The 16,521-nt window shown below is 38.0% G+C and overlaps 1 protein-coding gene across 2 annotated transcripts in view; it reads left to right on the forward strand.

Annotated features, from left to right (window-relative positions):
• The first annotated feature begins 604 nt into the window (after window positions 1-604).
• The window catches only part of LARS2 (leucyl-tRNA synthetase 2, mitochondrial), an 83,140-nt gene continuing 67,223 nt past the window's right edge, over window positions 605-16,521 (forward strand). For both annotated transcript variants that reach the window (XM_082281473.1, XM_082281474.1), the window contains exons 1-4: window positions 605-679; window positions 3,520-3,770; window positions 5,621-5,749; window positions 15,056-15,147. In XM_082281473.1, the coding sequence (XP_082137599.1) occupies window positions 3,537-3,770; window positions 5,621-5,749; window positions 15,056-15,147 (455 nt within the window). In that variant the 5' untranslated portion in view covers window positions 605-679; window positions 3,520-3,536. The remainder of the gene's footprint in view (window positions 680-3,519; window positions 3,771-5,620; window positions 5,750-15,055; window positions 15,148-16,521) is intronic.

Raw genomic sequence — 16,521 nt, forward strand, 5'->3', positions numbered from 1 at the left:
ACATCTAGCCCTAACCTATACAGTCGCTTTACAGCATCTGTATATGCTGTGGAGGGAAGCAAAATTAATCACACAGAAAAGGCCAGGTTGGAGGGGACTACAGTGTGTCATCTGGTCCATCTGCTCAAGCAGGACCATCCTAGAGCACACGGCAGAGAATTCTGTCCAGACAGTTCCCAAATACCTCCAGTGAGGAAACCTCTCTGTACAACGTTCCAGTGCCTGGTCACCTGCACAGCAAATAAGTTCTTCCTCGTGTTCAGCTGGAACTTCCTGTGCATCAGTTTCTGCCTACATCAGTTGCCTCATGTCCTACTGCTTGGCAGCACCGAGAAGAGCCTGGAAACATCCTCTTGGCACTCCCGCTTTATTTATAGGACTTAATGAGGGGCCACTCTCTCCGTCTCTTCTCGAGGCTGAACAGGCTCTGTGCAATTTATACAGAGCTCAATCCCGGTTGATTTTTTTTTTTTTAATTACTATTTTTATTATTTACTGTTGTTCTACCTTTCCCCGTTACACTCCGGAACTGGGGAAACTCTTCCCGCTCCCTCTCTGCGCGGAGCTCCCGCCCCGCCGGGCGGTGCCAAAGGCGGAGGCGGCGCCTCGCTCCGACACCGACACGCCAAGATGGCGGCGCCCGCGGCCCGGCGGGGGAGCTGAGGGAGGGCGCGCGCAGGTAACGGTCCCCCCGCCCGGCCCCGCCTCACGCCCCCCGCCCGCCGGGGCCGCCGCTGCTCCCGCTGCCCGCGGCTTCCCGTCGCCCGCTCCTTTGGGCTCCTTGCCCGCGCTCAGCCGGTTCTCCCGGCGGCCCTGTGTCCCCGGAGTTCCCCCCTCCTCCAGCCTCCCTCCGTCACTGCTCCCCCGCTCGCTCTGTCCCGCCCATGGAGCCGCCTGCTCCCCCTGCTTCTCCAGCGGCGTGACGCCCCCGACGGGGCTGAGTGAAGTGTGTTGGGCCTCGTAGCAGTTTCCAGGACCTTAATTCAGTCTCCCGCCTGCTTACTGCATCTTTCCAAACGTTTTGTGTGTCAGGGGAGGTTTAGGTTGGATATCAGGAAGAGGTTCCTCACCCAGAGAGTGGTTGGGCACTGGAACAGGCTCCCCAGGGAAGTGGTCACAGCACCAAGCCAGACAGAGTTCAAGAAGCGATTGGACAGTGCTCTGGGGCACACGGTGTGACTCTTGGGGCGTTCTGTGCAGGGCCAGGGGTTGGAGTCAGTGATCGTTGTAGGTCCCTTGTAGCTCAGGATATTCTATGATTTATTTCTCTATCAGACCAGCCCCTTCCATTCTTGGCACACCTGAGTAAGACAGTTTTAGGCTCATAACCTTGCTCCTTGAAGGACCCAGACAGCACTGGGCTGGGGTGCCCTTAACTGGGGCAGGGAGGGGCACTCTGCTCGTGCTAGTCTTATGCACACAAGCCTGGATAGGGAAAACAGCTTAGTGCCATGTCTTTTGGATTTAATTATCCTCTGTGCTGCTCATCCTGACTTGGCCCAACACATGCCTGGCTGATCATTGCATCTTGTGCATGGCAGTACCTGGGAGCAGGAAAGACACTGCAGTTCTCTTTCTCGTCCTGGAGTTCCATGTGTTTGAATGAGCTTGGCTCTAATACTGTGTGCTCCTGGCTGTGACTGTTTTCTTGCTCCCACCACTGCACTGACCCATGCTTGTGTGACTTGTAGGGCCTGGGGTCATCCAAATGTGCCCTCTCAGGCGTGACATTGGCAGGTGGGCTTCCCTTGAGCTGTGCAGAGGCACGTGGTCTGTGTCCTTTGTGTCTCAGAATCACAGAACCAATTAGGTTGGAAGAGACCTCTGTGTCATGGAGTCCAACCTGTGGCTGAACACCACCCTGTCAACCACTGAGTGCCTCGTCCTGTCTTTCCTTAAACACCTCCAGGGATGGTGACTCCACCACCTCCCTGGGCAGCCCATTCCAGTGTCTAATCACCCCTTCTGTGAAAAAATGCTTCTAATGTCCAGCATAAACCTCCCCATATGCAGCTTAAGTCTGTGTCCTCTCATCCACTAGTCTCCCTTCAGTGAAGCACTATACGTGCGTGTAACTCCTGGGCTTTAAAATACTTGTTTTGTAAATCGGCAGTGCTGAAATTGGCTTGCATAAGGAAGCGCTCCTTTCTGTTGTAAAATAAATCAAAGTAACAGAAATAAGGCATAAGTGATAAGGAAATAATTAGTAAAAATAAGCAAAAAACTTTGAAGTACTGAAATGCTAATTTTGAGATGAGTGTGATGTTATGGAGGGGGAGAAATTGGAGTCTCCTGAATGAGTCATGTGCACCTGCACTGGGAATCCTGAGTACAGTCCTGGATTTGTTTTTATTACAAATGAGACAGTTTATGGAGGGTAGCAAAAAAAAATTCAAAGCACTGGTGTGACATAAGTGAAAAACTGTCTAAAAGACCCTGCTTGATAAGTAAGAGAGAGAACGAGCGATTCTATAGAGCGGTAATGAGACAGGCAGTGAGGGTTTGTGTATGCATATATGGTGAATGTTAAAGGAAGCATAACTCCCACTAGCTTGCTGGGGATCTAATTTAGGTGGTATAGCAATTATTTCTACTGATAATGTTTCTACCTTATGGGAAATGCGTAAGTAAAATCTTTTGTTACACAAACTTTTTCTACATTGTGATTTTACTGATGTAACTCTTCAAGGAAAATTCTGAAGTAGTTTGGTACAAGTGTATTGGGCAAAATTAAAAAAAAAAAAACAACACCAAAACCAACCATAGAGGATAGGAAATACTGATGTGAAAATGTGATTTATTAAAAAAAAAAAAAAAAGCAGTCGAGGAGGAAATCTCAGAGTAGAGGTCTTTTAATGCCATATTTCCTACTGTAGGAAGTAAAATCAGCAAATATCTTGTTGAGATTGATCCCAAATACGGGAACTGTCCGATCTTTCTCCCATCTGAGTAGCTTTAGAAGACTTGCTCTAAAGCATTTGAGGAGTTAACTCAATTTTTAGTTGAAAAAGAAAGCCTTAGCAAAATAAAATAGTTGGTTTAGAATATCTGGTTGAAATCTACTAATTATAGTCATCCTCCCCCATCTCTTTTCAGTGATGACAAATTCAGTATTTTTACAGTATAATTTCATCCAACTTCCTCTCCTCTCTGTTTCATTCTGAATTTTTACTAACACAGTTAGCCATCTTCTATTCAGGCGATGGAGCTTCTGGAACCTTCAACTGACTGATTATGCCTTTACAGGAAACTGAACGCCAGAATTGTATTTTATTAGATAAGACATCTAACACAATAGTTTTGTTCTGTGCGAAGGCCGCAGTTAGTTCTCTTGACTAAAAACTGCATACTTTTATAATTCAGACACGGAAATAAAATGCAGGTTCCATGGAAAACAGCCGAGTAGTCCAAGTCAAGCTAAAATAGTTTCATAGCTAGCAATTTTCAGTATAATCATAATAATCATTGAGTTCTTGTTATATATTGCAGCATGATTTTTTTTTTTTTTTGTCTTCTCAGATACCATAACCTTAAGAATGCAGTCGGTTTGTCAAAGAGTTGGCCCTTGTTCCTCATGTTTGAAGAGGCAACTAAATGGCTTCCTGGGATTAAGTGAATGGCAGAGAAGACCGGTTCCTGCTTGTGTGAGAACTATTTACAGTGAGACGGGGAAATGGGAAAAAAACTATGGGTTGGAGACAAGAAAACGAGTTGAAAATTGGTGGTTCCCAAGAATAAAGGATCAGTTCTGCAGAATTTCAGAAACTGATGTAAGCATTATGAGAAATTTGGAGATTACATGTTTGATATTTTTTGTTTTCTTAGAATGAAATTAATTGAAACTTACTTAGTACAGATGGCTTATAATGATTAGATGTACATTACATTTTAGGGAAAATACTTTCGTGTAGATTATTAAAAACCATTAATGAAATAGGTAAACAAAAATAATAAAAAAATCCTGAGGAAAAATACAGTGATAGGCAAAGTATAAACTTGTAAATTTAGGAAGTGTTTAAGTAATCAATTCTTTCTTTGTATCTTATACAATATTTGGGAATGAATTATTTAAAGTATTAAAAGAAACATCTATTCGTAACTTTTGTAAACAATTTTCTTGGGTTTCTGTTCCCAATGTTGTGACAAATCTATTACACTACACCTTGTGACTCACTAAAATCTGTGTTAAGGGAAAATGATTTTTTAATATTTTCTGGTTTACAGTCTCATAGGAGTAGTAAGTGACTTGAAGAAAAAAAAGTTTTCCCATGCAATAAAAGATCTTGGAAACAATGGTATCTCAGTCTCTGACTCTTTTTGCCTTCACAATTACTCTTTCACAATAGATAAAAAAACATTTTTGTGTCCCTTTATGGTTTTTTGTTCATCTCTCTTAAAATGTGCCTTCTCTCAGACAAAAAAATAATGCTGTCAAAATGCTGAAGAGAGAAAAGAGCTTGCTTTTCTGGGGAAGAAAACTGAGATGAAATGGTGTACATGTGTACCTGTAGCAGGGAAAGCATTCATTTAGACGTGTCTTTGATATACATATATACATAGGTATCATATATAGCATACATATGCTAAATTCTGAATTGTATTTTTAATGATATTTTTGTTTTCTCCTTACGGTTGAAGTAGATTTAATAACATATTGAGGTAAATAGTGTATAGTGCTGCAATGAAGTACTCAGATTATTTCTGATTTTGCTGTGATTGAACAAAAGTGATAAAGAAATATTATTTGACAAATATTAATAGAGTTTTATTCAGAATAGTAAAAGCTGAAAGCTGCCTGTAATTTTTTTTTATTATTAACATAAGAAAAATAATGTAAGAACTTAGCAAGTATCAAGGATACTTGATACTATCAATGTATCAATGATGAATGATCAGTGGTAATCAAGATGTATTAGGAATAATTGATGTGAGAGAGGATTTGTGATTTCTTTGTAACTTTTGTCATTTTAATTAAACCTAACTAAATGAAATTTTTAGTTTCTTTTCATTATGCAAAATACTGCTTGTAAGATGTGTTTGGATCTGAGCATACACAGTGAAACAGAGCAGTTTCTCTTTAGCAGATGTTCATGCAATTGCAAATGATGTAGTCACTTTGGGAGTTACTGCAGTTCAGCTGACAAAAAGCAACTGGCCAGGAGTGAGCTCTGTGTTTGTTGCAGATACAAAGTAGAACATTAATTATTTAAGCTGTTATGAGAGTAATTTAATATGCTATGTTTCCATGTTTTTGCTGGGGCAGACTAAGAACACATAGATAATCAGTTGCAGATGCTACAGTGGAAAGGGTGCTTTGTTAAGCTTCAGTTCTGTCAATATAGTTTTTTGTGAGTAAAAGTGAATTAATTTTCATAACATTCAAGTGCCATGTAAGTGTCAGTATAAATTGATGAGATTGCAGCAAAATCTGGTAAAACATCTCCACTTAAAGCCCCAAAGAATTTGATCCAATGAACTTTGTCAGTGCTCACTTGGATCAGTTACAGCAGAACCATGTTTCTCTTCATGGTGTCGTGTAGTAGTTTGTAATGTGCATGTGTATTTATTCAAGTGAAATGCTAACTCATGTAGTTACTAGTTTCTAAAAATTTCTTTCTAGAAATCAAGACCAAAATTTTATGTGCTTTCTATGTTCCCATATCCTTCTGGGAAGCTTCACATGGGCCACGTTCGTGTCTACACCATCAGTGATGCAGTAGCTCGATTCCAGAAAATGAGAGGGATGCAGGTAAGAATAGATCAGCAGTAGGACTGGGTGGGTTTTTTTATGTTTTAATATCATAATTGGTCAGGAAATTAGTATTTTTCAAAATCCATGAGAGTGGACTATGTGCTACAGATGACCCATTAAGCTTTGAATATTGAAATTTGAGACTTTTAAAGCCAGTGGTGTTCAGAACTCACTGTCGGTAAAAGATGGCTAGAAGCTGCCTCCGATGATGCAGCTGTTATCAGCTGCCTAAACTTACAGATGTATGGCACAGTGTCGCTGAGACCTGTGGGCCACACAGTTTCTGTGAGAGGAGACTGACAACCCTCCTGCCATCTGGGTGGGACCAGGGGAAGGAAAGGGTGTACCTGGCAAGAGAAAACAGACACCACCAAAATCAACTGCTTTCACCTCTTCTGCTCCTGAGAACCAGTTCATGTCATTTGTCAGACACAGAGGGACAGCCTCTGGGCCAGCTGGGAGGGAAACCTTTTTTTTTTTGTATTGCTGCAAGTCAGATGAACAGAATGTCATCATGTTACCTCATGTGCGTGTAGCTATAAGTTTCTGTTCTGTAGCATCTCACCCCTTGGCTTGCCCATTTCAGACTTGCTCATATATATGAAATGTCTTCTGAAGGTGCTACAAGGTAGGCTAAGCCTAATTTTCTTGCTGCATCTACAAGGGGAAATCCCGTTTTCCCTTCCACATTTCTCTGTTTCCCAGTCTCTCCTATGCTGGCCATCGTTTCTCCCTCGCTCCCTTTTGTCTCTCCATTAAGTTGAAGGGGTAGCTGAGAGCCTTGTCCCTGCAGTCTGCAGTGGGATCCTGGCTGGCATTCTGCAGTAAAGACTGGCAAGGTAAAATTTGAAGGATGTTAAAGGAAGGTGTGAGAGAACTGTGGCCTGAGCGACAGCCATATTACAGAGGAAAGACGTTTGGTAGAGGGAAAATGTGAAGAATCTGGGAAAACAGTAGGGAGGAGGAATATGGAAAGAGAAGGGAACAAAGAGAAAAATAGCGTAGGCAAGGATCTAGGATGACAGGAAGGATTCTCGCTAATGTACAAGAGAGGAGGAGCAGCTTGAGAATATAGGAATCAACCTCAAAAGGGTACAAAGATGAAATGGAGAAAGAAATGTTAGTTGCTCGTTGTGGTACTAAGTGCAATTTCCTTGCTACAAGTGCTGTAGAAGTGTAGCATTTCCTGGATTTATCACCCTCTATGAGACTCTGATAGGTATCGTCACTGCATTATTCAGTGTGCTGCCTTTCCAAATACTATGTGTCTTATGCCAGTGATGAACATACCATGCACTGAATACTTACTGCTGCTTTACAGAAAGGCATTCTTAGGCTTTCAAAATTACAGGAAAAAGAAATAACTGCCTTAGACTTTAAATGAGAAAAAAACCCCAATGTCTGTTATAACACTTAACCTTTCCTGACTCCTCTGAATGACCAGAACTTGGATCTCACTAAAAAAATTGAGCTAACGAGGCATTTTGAAGGGATGGTTGATTCTTGCTTGATGTTAAGACCATTGATGAAATGTCATTTCAGGATATAGCCATCTCTTTTCAATAGCAGAGAAGGTAGCCAATAAATTGCTGTTCAGAAAGATGAAAACTTGCTGCTTCTTGTACTTGCAAAAATAAAGTGAAAATAATTATCTACATCCAGTAGCATGCTCTAGTTGTAAGCTTTTGAATACAAGGTAAGTAAGCACCTTTAATAGAAACATTTGGAGAAAAGTAAAAATATAATTTCAATGAAATACAAGAGCCACCATACAAACAAGTTTTTATTTCCACATTTGCCTATTTTTTTCCAGAAAAATTTTTCCAGACTTTTAAAGTTTTTACATCTTGCATTTCAGCATATTTTTATATTTCATGTAAAAATTACTTTGAAGAAGTGCCTGTAGAACATGCTGGATTTCTAAAAATACTTGTATCTTCTGTTATGTTAACCAGTTTGAACATCTATTTTTGGCTAAAGGTGGGCAGCCAAAGAATTTAACTTTCATTTACGATTAAAAGGCATTAAAAATCTCTCAGATGATTTTCTGAGTACGTCAGATTAAGAGACATTTTGTTAGTGGTGTGCATTAGCTTGCTGGAACTTACATTAACCTTAAAAAACTTTTCCTTTATTAGCCATGCTAATTTCTCCATCACTTAGAATTAGAGTCTTTATAATTGATTTTCTCCTTGCAATTAATTTATCAGCCTCTAAAAGTTATCTCAGCCCTTTATCATGGTTGTACAATCTGTCAAAGATTATTATGATGATTAAAATATTGTGATGATTGTAGGTTAAGACATGGTTATATCACAAAATTTGATATATTCCTAAGAAAAATAAATTTTTCTCTGTACTCAAGGAATTACTGTAATTCTTCAGTACATGAAAAGAAAGAATGCTTTAGAAACAAAACTGTTAGTATGTATAATTTTGAAGTTATTGCACTGATTTAATATTTCTTTCTCAAAACTCAGCTTTAATACTGCATGTTTGAAAGCCTAGGGACTGCTGATTTTTCTGCAATCAAAAATCTGAGTAGAAGTGAATCCACTTCAGGCATTCAATGCAAAGTTAGGGTAAGATTTTTGAGCAGCAATGTTGTTTAAGCTTTGCATCCATTATTAAAAAAAAAAATAGTGTAAGGCATCAAGGAATGATGGGCTGTTACCATGAAAATTACCGGCAAGACCATTCAGATTTACAGTTCCCAGGGAAAGCTTCAGACTACGGTGTGTATTTCTTGTTTAACCAACAGTGAGGGGAAACGTCTATGGTGTGTACCTAGTTGACAGGAATATATGATTGAGTCAGAGAACAATTTATGTTGAATAAGCTGGAGGTATTTTTCATAAAGAATGCCTTAATGAGAAAACCATAAATTAGTTAGGTATTGATTTAATCTGAACAGGCAAGAAATGGCCCGTATTTTGTAATATTTTAGTAAGGATAGGCTAGAATACATTGGTGAAGGGATTAGATGTCCTTTAGAACTTCTTTGGAATGCAGTTGTGTAATTTCCTCATATTGGAGGTATTTTGAAATTTTAACTGGGAAAGTTTTAAATCATTAGGATTCTGTTGTAGTTTTGTTTTTTCTAAAATGGAACATTAGTATTCAATTTTTTTCAGCTCAATAAGATCTGATTTTGTTTCAATTAAAATATTCTAGAGAGGTAATGCACACTGAATGCTACTGATATTTGCCAGAAACCTGTACTTCACCAGCACTTCAAGTGGGAAAATAAATGTTTATTGCTTTTTCCCCACCTTGTTTTTGAAAGAAATACCACTTCAATATAAAATTGTAGATGAAAGCATTGTGAAGCATTGTCTTGTTCCAGCACTTACTCCTCAAGGACCTGTAGGCAGTGCATGGGAAACAAACTGGCGTGCACTTGGATTGGGTTGCTGGATAAATGGTTTGTAGAGTACATGTTTTAAGATAACTTGTTTACATTTTGATTGCTGAAGACGAGGTTTGAAGTCTGTGCCTGGGAAATGTAAGCCATATAGATTACTTTGCTTGAGTGCACTAAGCTAGTCTTTCCAAAATATGTTAAGGATGATGTCTTTCTTGAAGTACAGTTAAAACAATTTTTGGATATGGACAGTTCTAGATCTTACTACAAACATATTTCTTATAAAATACTATGAAAAAGTAATTTATGTGTTTTAAATTACAAATTTGTAGCTATTAATAAATTAATCCAGAACGATGATGTACAGTTTCTGGTTGTGTTTACTCCATGAATTTACATGCATGTTGTGAATTCAAATGTAGGAATTTTTTAAGAAGTGATTTCCTATTCATTATTTGAGAGTGCTGTGTAGAAATGATAGAGATACTCATGGTGATTTTCACTATGGCAGATTTCCAGTCTACTGTTTCTCTGGGAACAAGTATTTACCATTACTTTATCATGCTGTCATTATCATGTCTTTGATAAATTCCAAAGTGGCTAATTTGTGCCTCTCAGAGGACTGAGAATAATTCCCTTAGTGATCAGTAAACAGAGAGAGATTCAGTTCAGTTCAAACTAGTACCAAAGCAAGGCAGTCACATATTAGAGTTGTACAGAACTGAGAATAATCCTTTCTGTAATCAAACCAGGGTGAAATTCCTGCATGCTAGAATCACACTATACTTATTATTTCTTAATTTATACTTCAACTGGGATGGATGGGATTAGAATATAGTCAACGATATTTCTGCAATATCCCTAAATGACTTAAAGAGCATTTTCTTTTTATCCATAACATCTCTACTTTTAAATTTGGATGTATTTTCATCAATTGTTTTCCCTTTCAGCAGTGAATCTTAATACTCTTGAAATTGCAAAAGTGAATGGTATTGAAGACAGACAGGCAAGTTTAATTAAAACTCTGTAATTAATTAATTAATCAGTAGGATGAATTATTTCAATACAGATCCATTTTCTGACCATCACTAGCTGCTATTCTCCACCTTTTCTTGTGTGAGGCTGTTGTGTCCTTTTGTCAAGTTATTTCATGTGGTATAAATCAAGTAGAAAATATTGCAAGTATTGTGTGTGAATTGAATCTTATTTAATTTCAGTTCTCCCATAGCCTGTACTGAAGGTGTTAATGAGTTCACTCTGTTTCATTTTGAAAGAAAAAGAGAAAATGAGATATAATTTTAAATGTAATTCTGTTAGACAAGAATGTGTGAGATTAAGGAGGCAAAAGATAACTTTGTTCTCAAAATGTTTGTGGTACTCTCTGGACGTTGAATAATTTCTTGTATTTTATGTTTTGTGAGAATAAAAATAAATGGGCATTTTATGTTTTGATAGAAATCTGTATGGGTTGATTATTTCGAAAGTGTCTTCTCTAGTATGTAGCATTGTGTTGCAGAGAAGCATTGAAATAGTCCTTTTTAGAATGTACACACTGGTTGAAAATTCCTTATTTTAATCTATTTCCAGGTGTGCCTTATCTTCTTGGGGTGGTTGTTGGTTTGTTTGATGGTGGTAATTTTTACCTGTTGTGTAATGGTGCCTATTACCTGGTACACTTAAAAGAGAATCTAGGCTTCGCTCAGGTGGACATCTTGTATTTAAAGTGTGCCGTAGTATGTCAGTTTACATTAGATTTTCAACAAGTTCAGCCCATTGTAGGCAGCCAGTGGAAGGAGCAGCCATCCTTTCCTTTCCCCTCTCCAACTGCAAGTCCCCACAGTCTCACATGTCTGTGATTGCACAATTGTGAGATCCATAATGGAGGTAGGGGTGTTTTCTGGCAGCTGGAACTTGTGATCATGAATCACCTGTTTTGTCAGCCTTTTTTGATTAGTTCATGTCTAGTATGTCATAAGTAGGGTTAGGAATGTAGACTTTGCTGTATCAATTCAAACCACTAATTCATCAGCGAGCCTCTTAATTTTCATTTCTGGTCATCTTCTTTTATTACACATTCTCTGAATTAAATATATTTATTTGCAGGCCTTTCTGACACTGATTCTTCCGTCTTTCTTAAAATTTAGAATACATTAATTTGGGTGTAAGAACAGTATGTCAGCTCCCTAGTCATTGTTCTGAGACATACTGAGCACATCAGGAGAGCAAACATGTTCTTTGTTTCCTTACAGAGACTGAGGAAAATTCACTGTTATGTTGATGGAGGCTTAGAACTGAGTGTTATGAGATCATTGTCAGGTTTGTGTTATATAGTTACACTGATCTCACCTACTGATGTCAGTGTGATGAGCTGATTGTTAGAGCAGTGAGTAGATGAAAATCCTCTGAGAGGAAGAGCTGAGATCTCAGCATTGAATCAATGGAGTTACTGTGTCTCCTTCCCCTTGGTCCCACAGTCACATAAAGAGCTCTAGCCATCATTAATAACAGATGTTTCACCATGCTGTGAAATGGTTCTTAAAAATGCTTCAAGCCAGAGTCTTTGGGATCTAAAATGTTTCAAGATGCAACTGTTTTCATTTTTAATAACTTATTCCCAAAAAGACCACTCAGTGTGGTGGTCACTGAGCACTTTGTTCCCCATGCACTATTTAATCACTTCCCTTGCAACGTTTTATGCTGCTGTGCAAACTGTGTTAAGTGGTAGAAAATGGCAGTCTTTCATAGTTGATCCTGTCTGATCATGTGAACTTCTGAAGTTATGCCATGTGTGACAAGACTAACCTGGGATTTTTCAGCAGAAGGAGTTTACTTATCCTCTTCATTGTGAGGATAGACACACAGCTGCCTTTGGTGATAGCACTGCCATCATAAAATGGCTGAAACTACAGCCTGCCTTCTTTTACCTGGTGTAGGCATCCCTAGGCTTATATAGCCTCCTGTTTAACAAGATACAGTCATTATTTGTTGTTCTTTCTCCTTGAGGCTTAGAGAAAATATTGTCTACCTAGAGAAGTGGTGCTTGGAAGAATGGTCTCTTCAGTGGGCAGAATGGATCCCTCAGTTGCATAACGTTTAGAGGTTGCTGTTGGAAGAAACAGCATTCAAGAAAGTGGATGACTTGTTTTTCTTCTGCTCATCTGTGCTGCTAGAGAGAGGAGCCATGTTTTCTGCTAGTTGAACCAGTAACCAACCCATCAAAGAGCTACAAGGAATAACCCTTTGGTCTTCAAAACTGCTTTCTATTTTTTTCTTCCTATGTTTAATTTGTTTTGAACAGTCAAACTGTTCCTTTTTCCTTTGTACCAACTTTTGACATGCTAGTTACATATTTTCTACTCCTCTTCCATTTCTCTAAAGATTTTTATGTTGAATAAGTAGAGTTAAGATGTAATGTCAAATGCTGCATGGAGACTGTGGCATTTTTGCTGCATATTACAGCCAGAAGGAGATGACCTGTTGTTTAGACAAATGCATTTAACTAATCTTTCAAAGCCATTCATGGTAGAGAAGTAAAAGAGACAATAAACTTGAAATCATTTTCTAAACCACTGTGCATGTTACATTCATCTCTATAGCAACTACATAAATAGATCTATCCTGGAGGCTAATTTGAGGATATTTTTAATTTCTCTTTAAATTCAGTTTTCTGATTGAAACTTGAATTAGCATACTTCTTCAGACCTTTCACTTGAGGAATGCTATTGGTTGTTAAATTGAACTTTTGAATGTGAAGAGTGAATATGGTATTTTTGATAAATGCTAGAATTTGGAAGATGTGTGCACAGGTTGCTCCTTCTAGCACTGATGGTACAGTGATAAAATGTCTGCACATGAACTGTCTGGAGCATCCATCAGCCCTGTTGGGGAGTCTGTAGCTGGTAGTGAAGTTGTTCTTCCCACATCCTTTTGCTCAGGAGCATGAGAAATGAGATTGTGCCTTGCTTTTGGCTGCCTGTCTATATCCAGGAGATCTTCAGAAGCCAAATTTTACAAAAATTAACCAAGAGTGATTTTTCTAGTCTCACTTAATGTGCATCAACTTGTAGTAAGAGAAGGCATTTGTAGGAATGCAAAGGCAGGGCATTAGTCTAGGGCATTTAAATAGAGAAAATATGTATTATACATGGATTTAAAAAATCTGGTTTATTTCATCACGTCTGTCCAGAGACAGGTTGTCAGCAATACTAGCAGTCAAAAAGAACTGAGTGGCATAAATTAATATTTTAACATGTCCATAAAAAATTCTGTTGATATTTATAACTTATGTGAAATGTACCTGTCTTTTTTTTTTTTCCTTTTGTACCAATAGTTTTGACTGCTGGGTGGATGGCAAGGGAGGGGAAGGGCTCGGCAGAGGTGTGCTTCAGTGGGGGGTTGAGAAGTGGTTTAGGTTCCAATTGACATTTTCCATGTAAACTCCCCTCTCTATATGTGAGGAAATGGGCAGTTAAGACGCCTGATTTCTGATACTATGGTGTGAGGAACAATAGTTTGTCTGATAATAGGGAAAGTTTGTAACGTGGAATAGCATTCCAATTTCTGTTAGATTTAGACATGAAAAATGTGCTGTGCATGGGCCCTTACTAGGCTGGCTTGGATCACAGGTTAATACCTTTGGTTTTGTTGCTGCACCAGTAGAGTAATGATAGACAGCAGGTTTAGTCTCAGATCAGTACTGAAAATGAGAACACTGAGGAGTCATGTCTATTAAATCCTGTTGCTTTTACACTGTCTTGGTGCCTAGAGCATCTTTATAAACACGTCTATAAAACATTGCTTATGAAATATTACATTAAGTCAGAAGATTGGAAAGTGGTGGCAAAGAAGAGTAAAAATAATTCAAAGCAGTGACAAAAGTAGCTCTTACGCTTCCAAAATGAGCAGATTTTTCACATGGAGATACGAGATTAGGATGGCTGAGATTGCTTTTTTATTGCTTGTTTGCTTACATGCCACTAAGAAACGTGTTCTTTATATAAATGCATATTTTAAGGGGTAAAAATTTTGATTTCTTATAACTTGTAAAATGTTAGTCATGTTTTGCTATTGTTAAACTTGTGTCATTTTAATCATGATTATTGAATTTACAGCACATTTGTAGTTTTAAGAAATAGAATAGGCTTTATCAGCTATCCAGTATATATGTGTTTAATGACAGCATCTTAAGTACTGGCCTTTCTTTCCTTGGTTATTAAACAGGTTTTTTGAATACTTACTGTATTGCTAGCTTATTTTTCTAAATAATGTGTATGTTAATAGGAAAAATATGTCTCTATTGAAACAGAAATTATCTTTAATATTTTGTAGTAAACTTTTTTCCCCACCTTTATTTATTTGTGGTCATGAAATAACAATTTGTCAGTTAGTAGTACATATTTGCAAAAGATATTTTAGTAAAATTTGACTAAAACTGTTTTTCCTCGTCTTCTTAATTTTATCTGGTGGATTTAAAATTATTGTAGGGTATTTTTCTTTTATTTTGTTTTTCAACACAAAGGAAAAAAGTAGTAGGCTGCACATCAGTTACAGTTATAAAACTGTTGGTTCAATTATTTTTACTTAACATCTTTTTTAGAATGACTGTTTGGTTGTGTGGTAGCATCAACTGCTGACTTTTGCCAGCACACAAACTGAAAAAGTGTTGGTTTTTGTCATTGTCAACCTGATACTGAAATAGTCATGAGAGTTTATTGCATAATACTTTAAACTCCCTCTAACATCTCATTGTAGCTAACAAGTGCACTTCATAGTCATCTTTTAAAGCAAAGCTGGCCATAGTTGGCAGGTTTGGAAGAAGTTCAGTTCAGACAAAGCAAATGCTGGAATGCCAAGCACCGTTCATTATTTGGAGGCCTCTGTGTATTGCTGCTGCCATTCCAGAAAGTTGCATAACGTTGTGGTTTTTCTTTTGCTGACAGGTGATAAATCCAATGGGATGGGACGCATTTGGTTTACCAGCAGAAAATGCTGCAGTTGAACATGGCCTTCACCCTGCAAGCTGGACACAAAGGTTAAATGAATTAAAATATGGCATTTTCACTGTGAATACATGTACTGTGGCCCCCATAAACCAAAAAAGCAGAGCAAAACTAGCATAGAAGAAAGATGGTACAGGAAAAAAACAGGGTTATCTGGGACCAAGGTTATGTGATGACATTTTATGGGACTGTGCAGATGATTCTGCTTTGAAAAATAAATATATTGGGATGATTTTCAAGGTTTTAATCTCAATGACTTTTAAATTGTAAAATGGTAGAATATCAAAAGAGAAACATTTCCCAAACATCCAAACCAGCGGGTGTAAATAAATCAGAAATTCATTATGGTGAGGTAAATCTTAGTGTAGAATACACAGTGGAAAATGATGAGTTACGTGGTTAGATTTACTTGGCACTTTTTAGGACCAGGTGAGTGAGGAAGGAGATAGTTGGGTTTTTTTGAGGCTGGGTCTTCGAAAGTGCTAAGCAGCCATTATTGCTTATGATTTCTGTGAACTTTTTGGGTTTTAGACCACAGAATGGGGTGTTATGTTCCCCTAATATTCTTTAAAATGAGTAAAAATTACATAAGTAAACAATTTCTAAAAATTACTTGGAAATCAATCTTTCTAAGTGAAGTTGTTTGTTGTACTCTGGATGCAATAATGTAGCTGTGTTATCTTTATACACCTTGATCCATTTCTGTCTTTGATAATGCTGTTTCTTTGGGTTTTGTTCATGTTTCTGGTCCCATCTTAAGATTCTTGATACTTTTCCAACTAAAATATTATAATATTAAGTAGTTGCATTAATCAATTATTCAGCACTGCAAGTTTTTTCTGGATCACAATAAAATGCTTAGTTTCATGACTGTCAGCCACTCTGGGAGGATAGATACTACTTTATCTGACAGAATGTATTTTAGTAGAAAGGTAAAAGTCCCTAAGAAAATTTAATCAATTTTATAGTATGTGAACGAATTCCCACCAGGTCACTAATTAATATTGTGTAATTGTGGGTATTTTGGTAAAGTGTATTTAGTACATTTTCAAACTAAAGCTTCACTGTATATCCTGATGTATCTTATTTTACTTTTGTAATACAATCCATTCAGGGCAGTATCTAACCTTACAGTGTCGTAGTTGACTAATGTTTATCTATGGCAATGCTGCCACCAGAAGTTTCGTAGTTCCTTGTCACCTCCCAGTATCCAAGTATACATGTTCCCACCACTTCCTTTGCACTGGCTCCGCTGGTTTTGTGGGCCACAGTTTTGGTTTGATCAGCCTGTTGATCAGAGGGAAGAAAGAAAACTGGTGGGGTTTTTTCGGAGAGTTTTTGTATGGCACATCTTCAGCTGAATGGGTAAGGTTATGAATTCAGGTTATCCTGAATTCAGGTTATCC

Source organism: Coloeus monedula, assembly GCF_965178545.1.
Source record: "Coloeus monedula genome assembly, chromosome: 1".
Taxonomy (NCBI): Eukaryota; Metazoa; Chordata; class Aves; order Passeriformes; family Corvidae; genus Coloeus; species Coloeus monedula.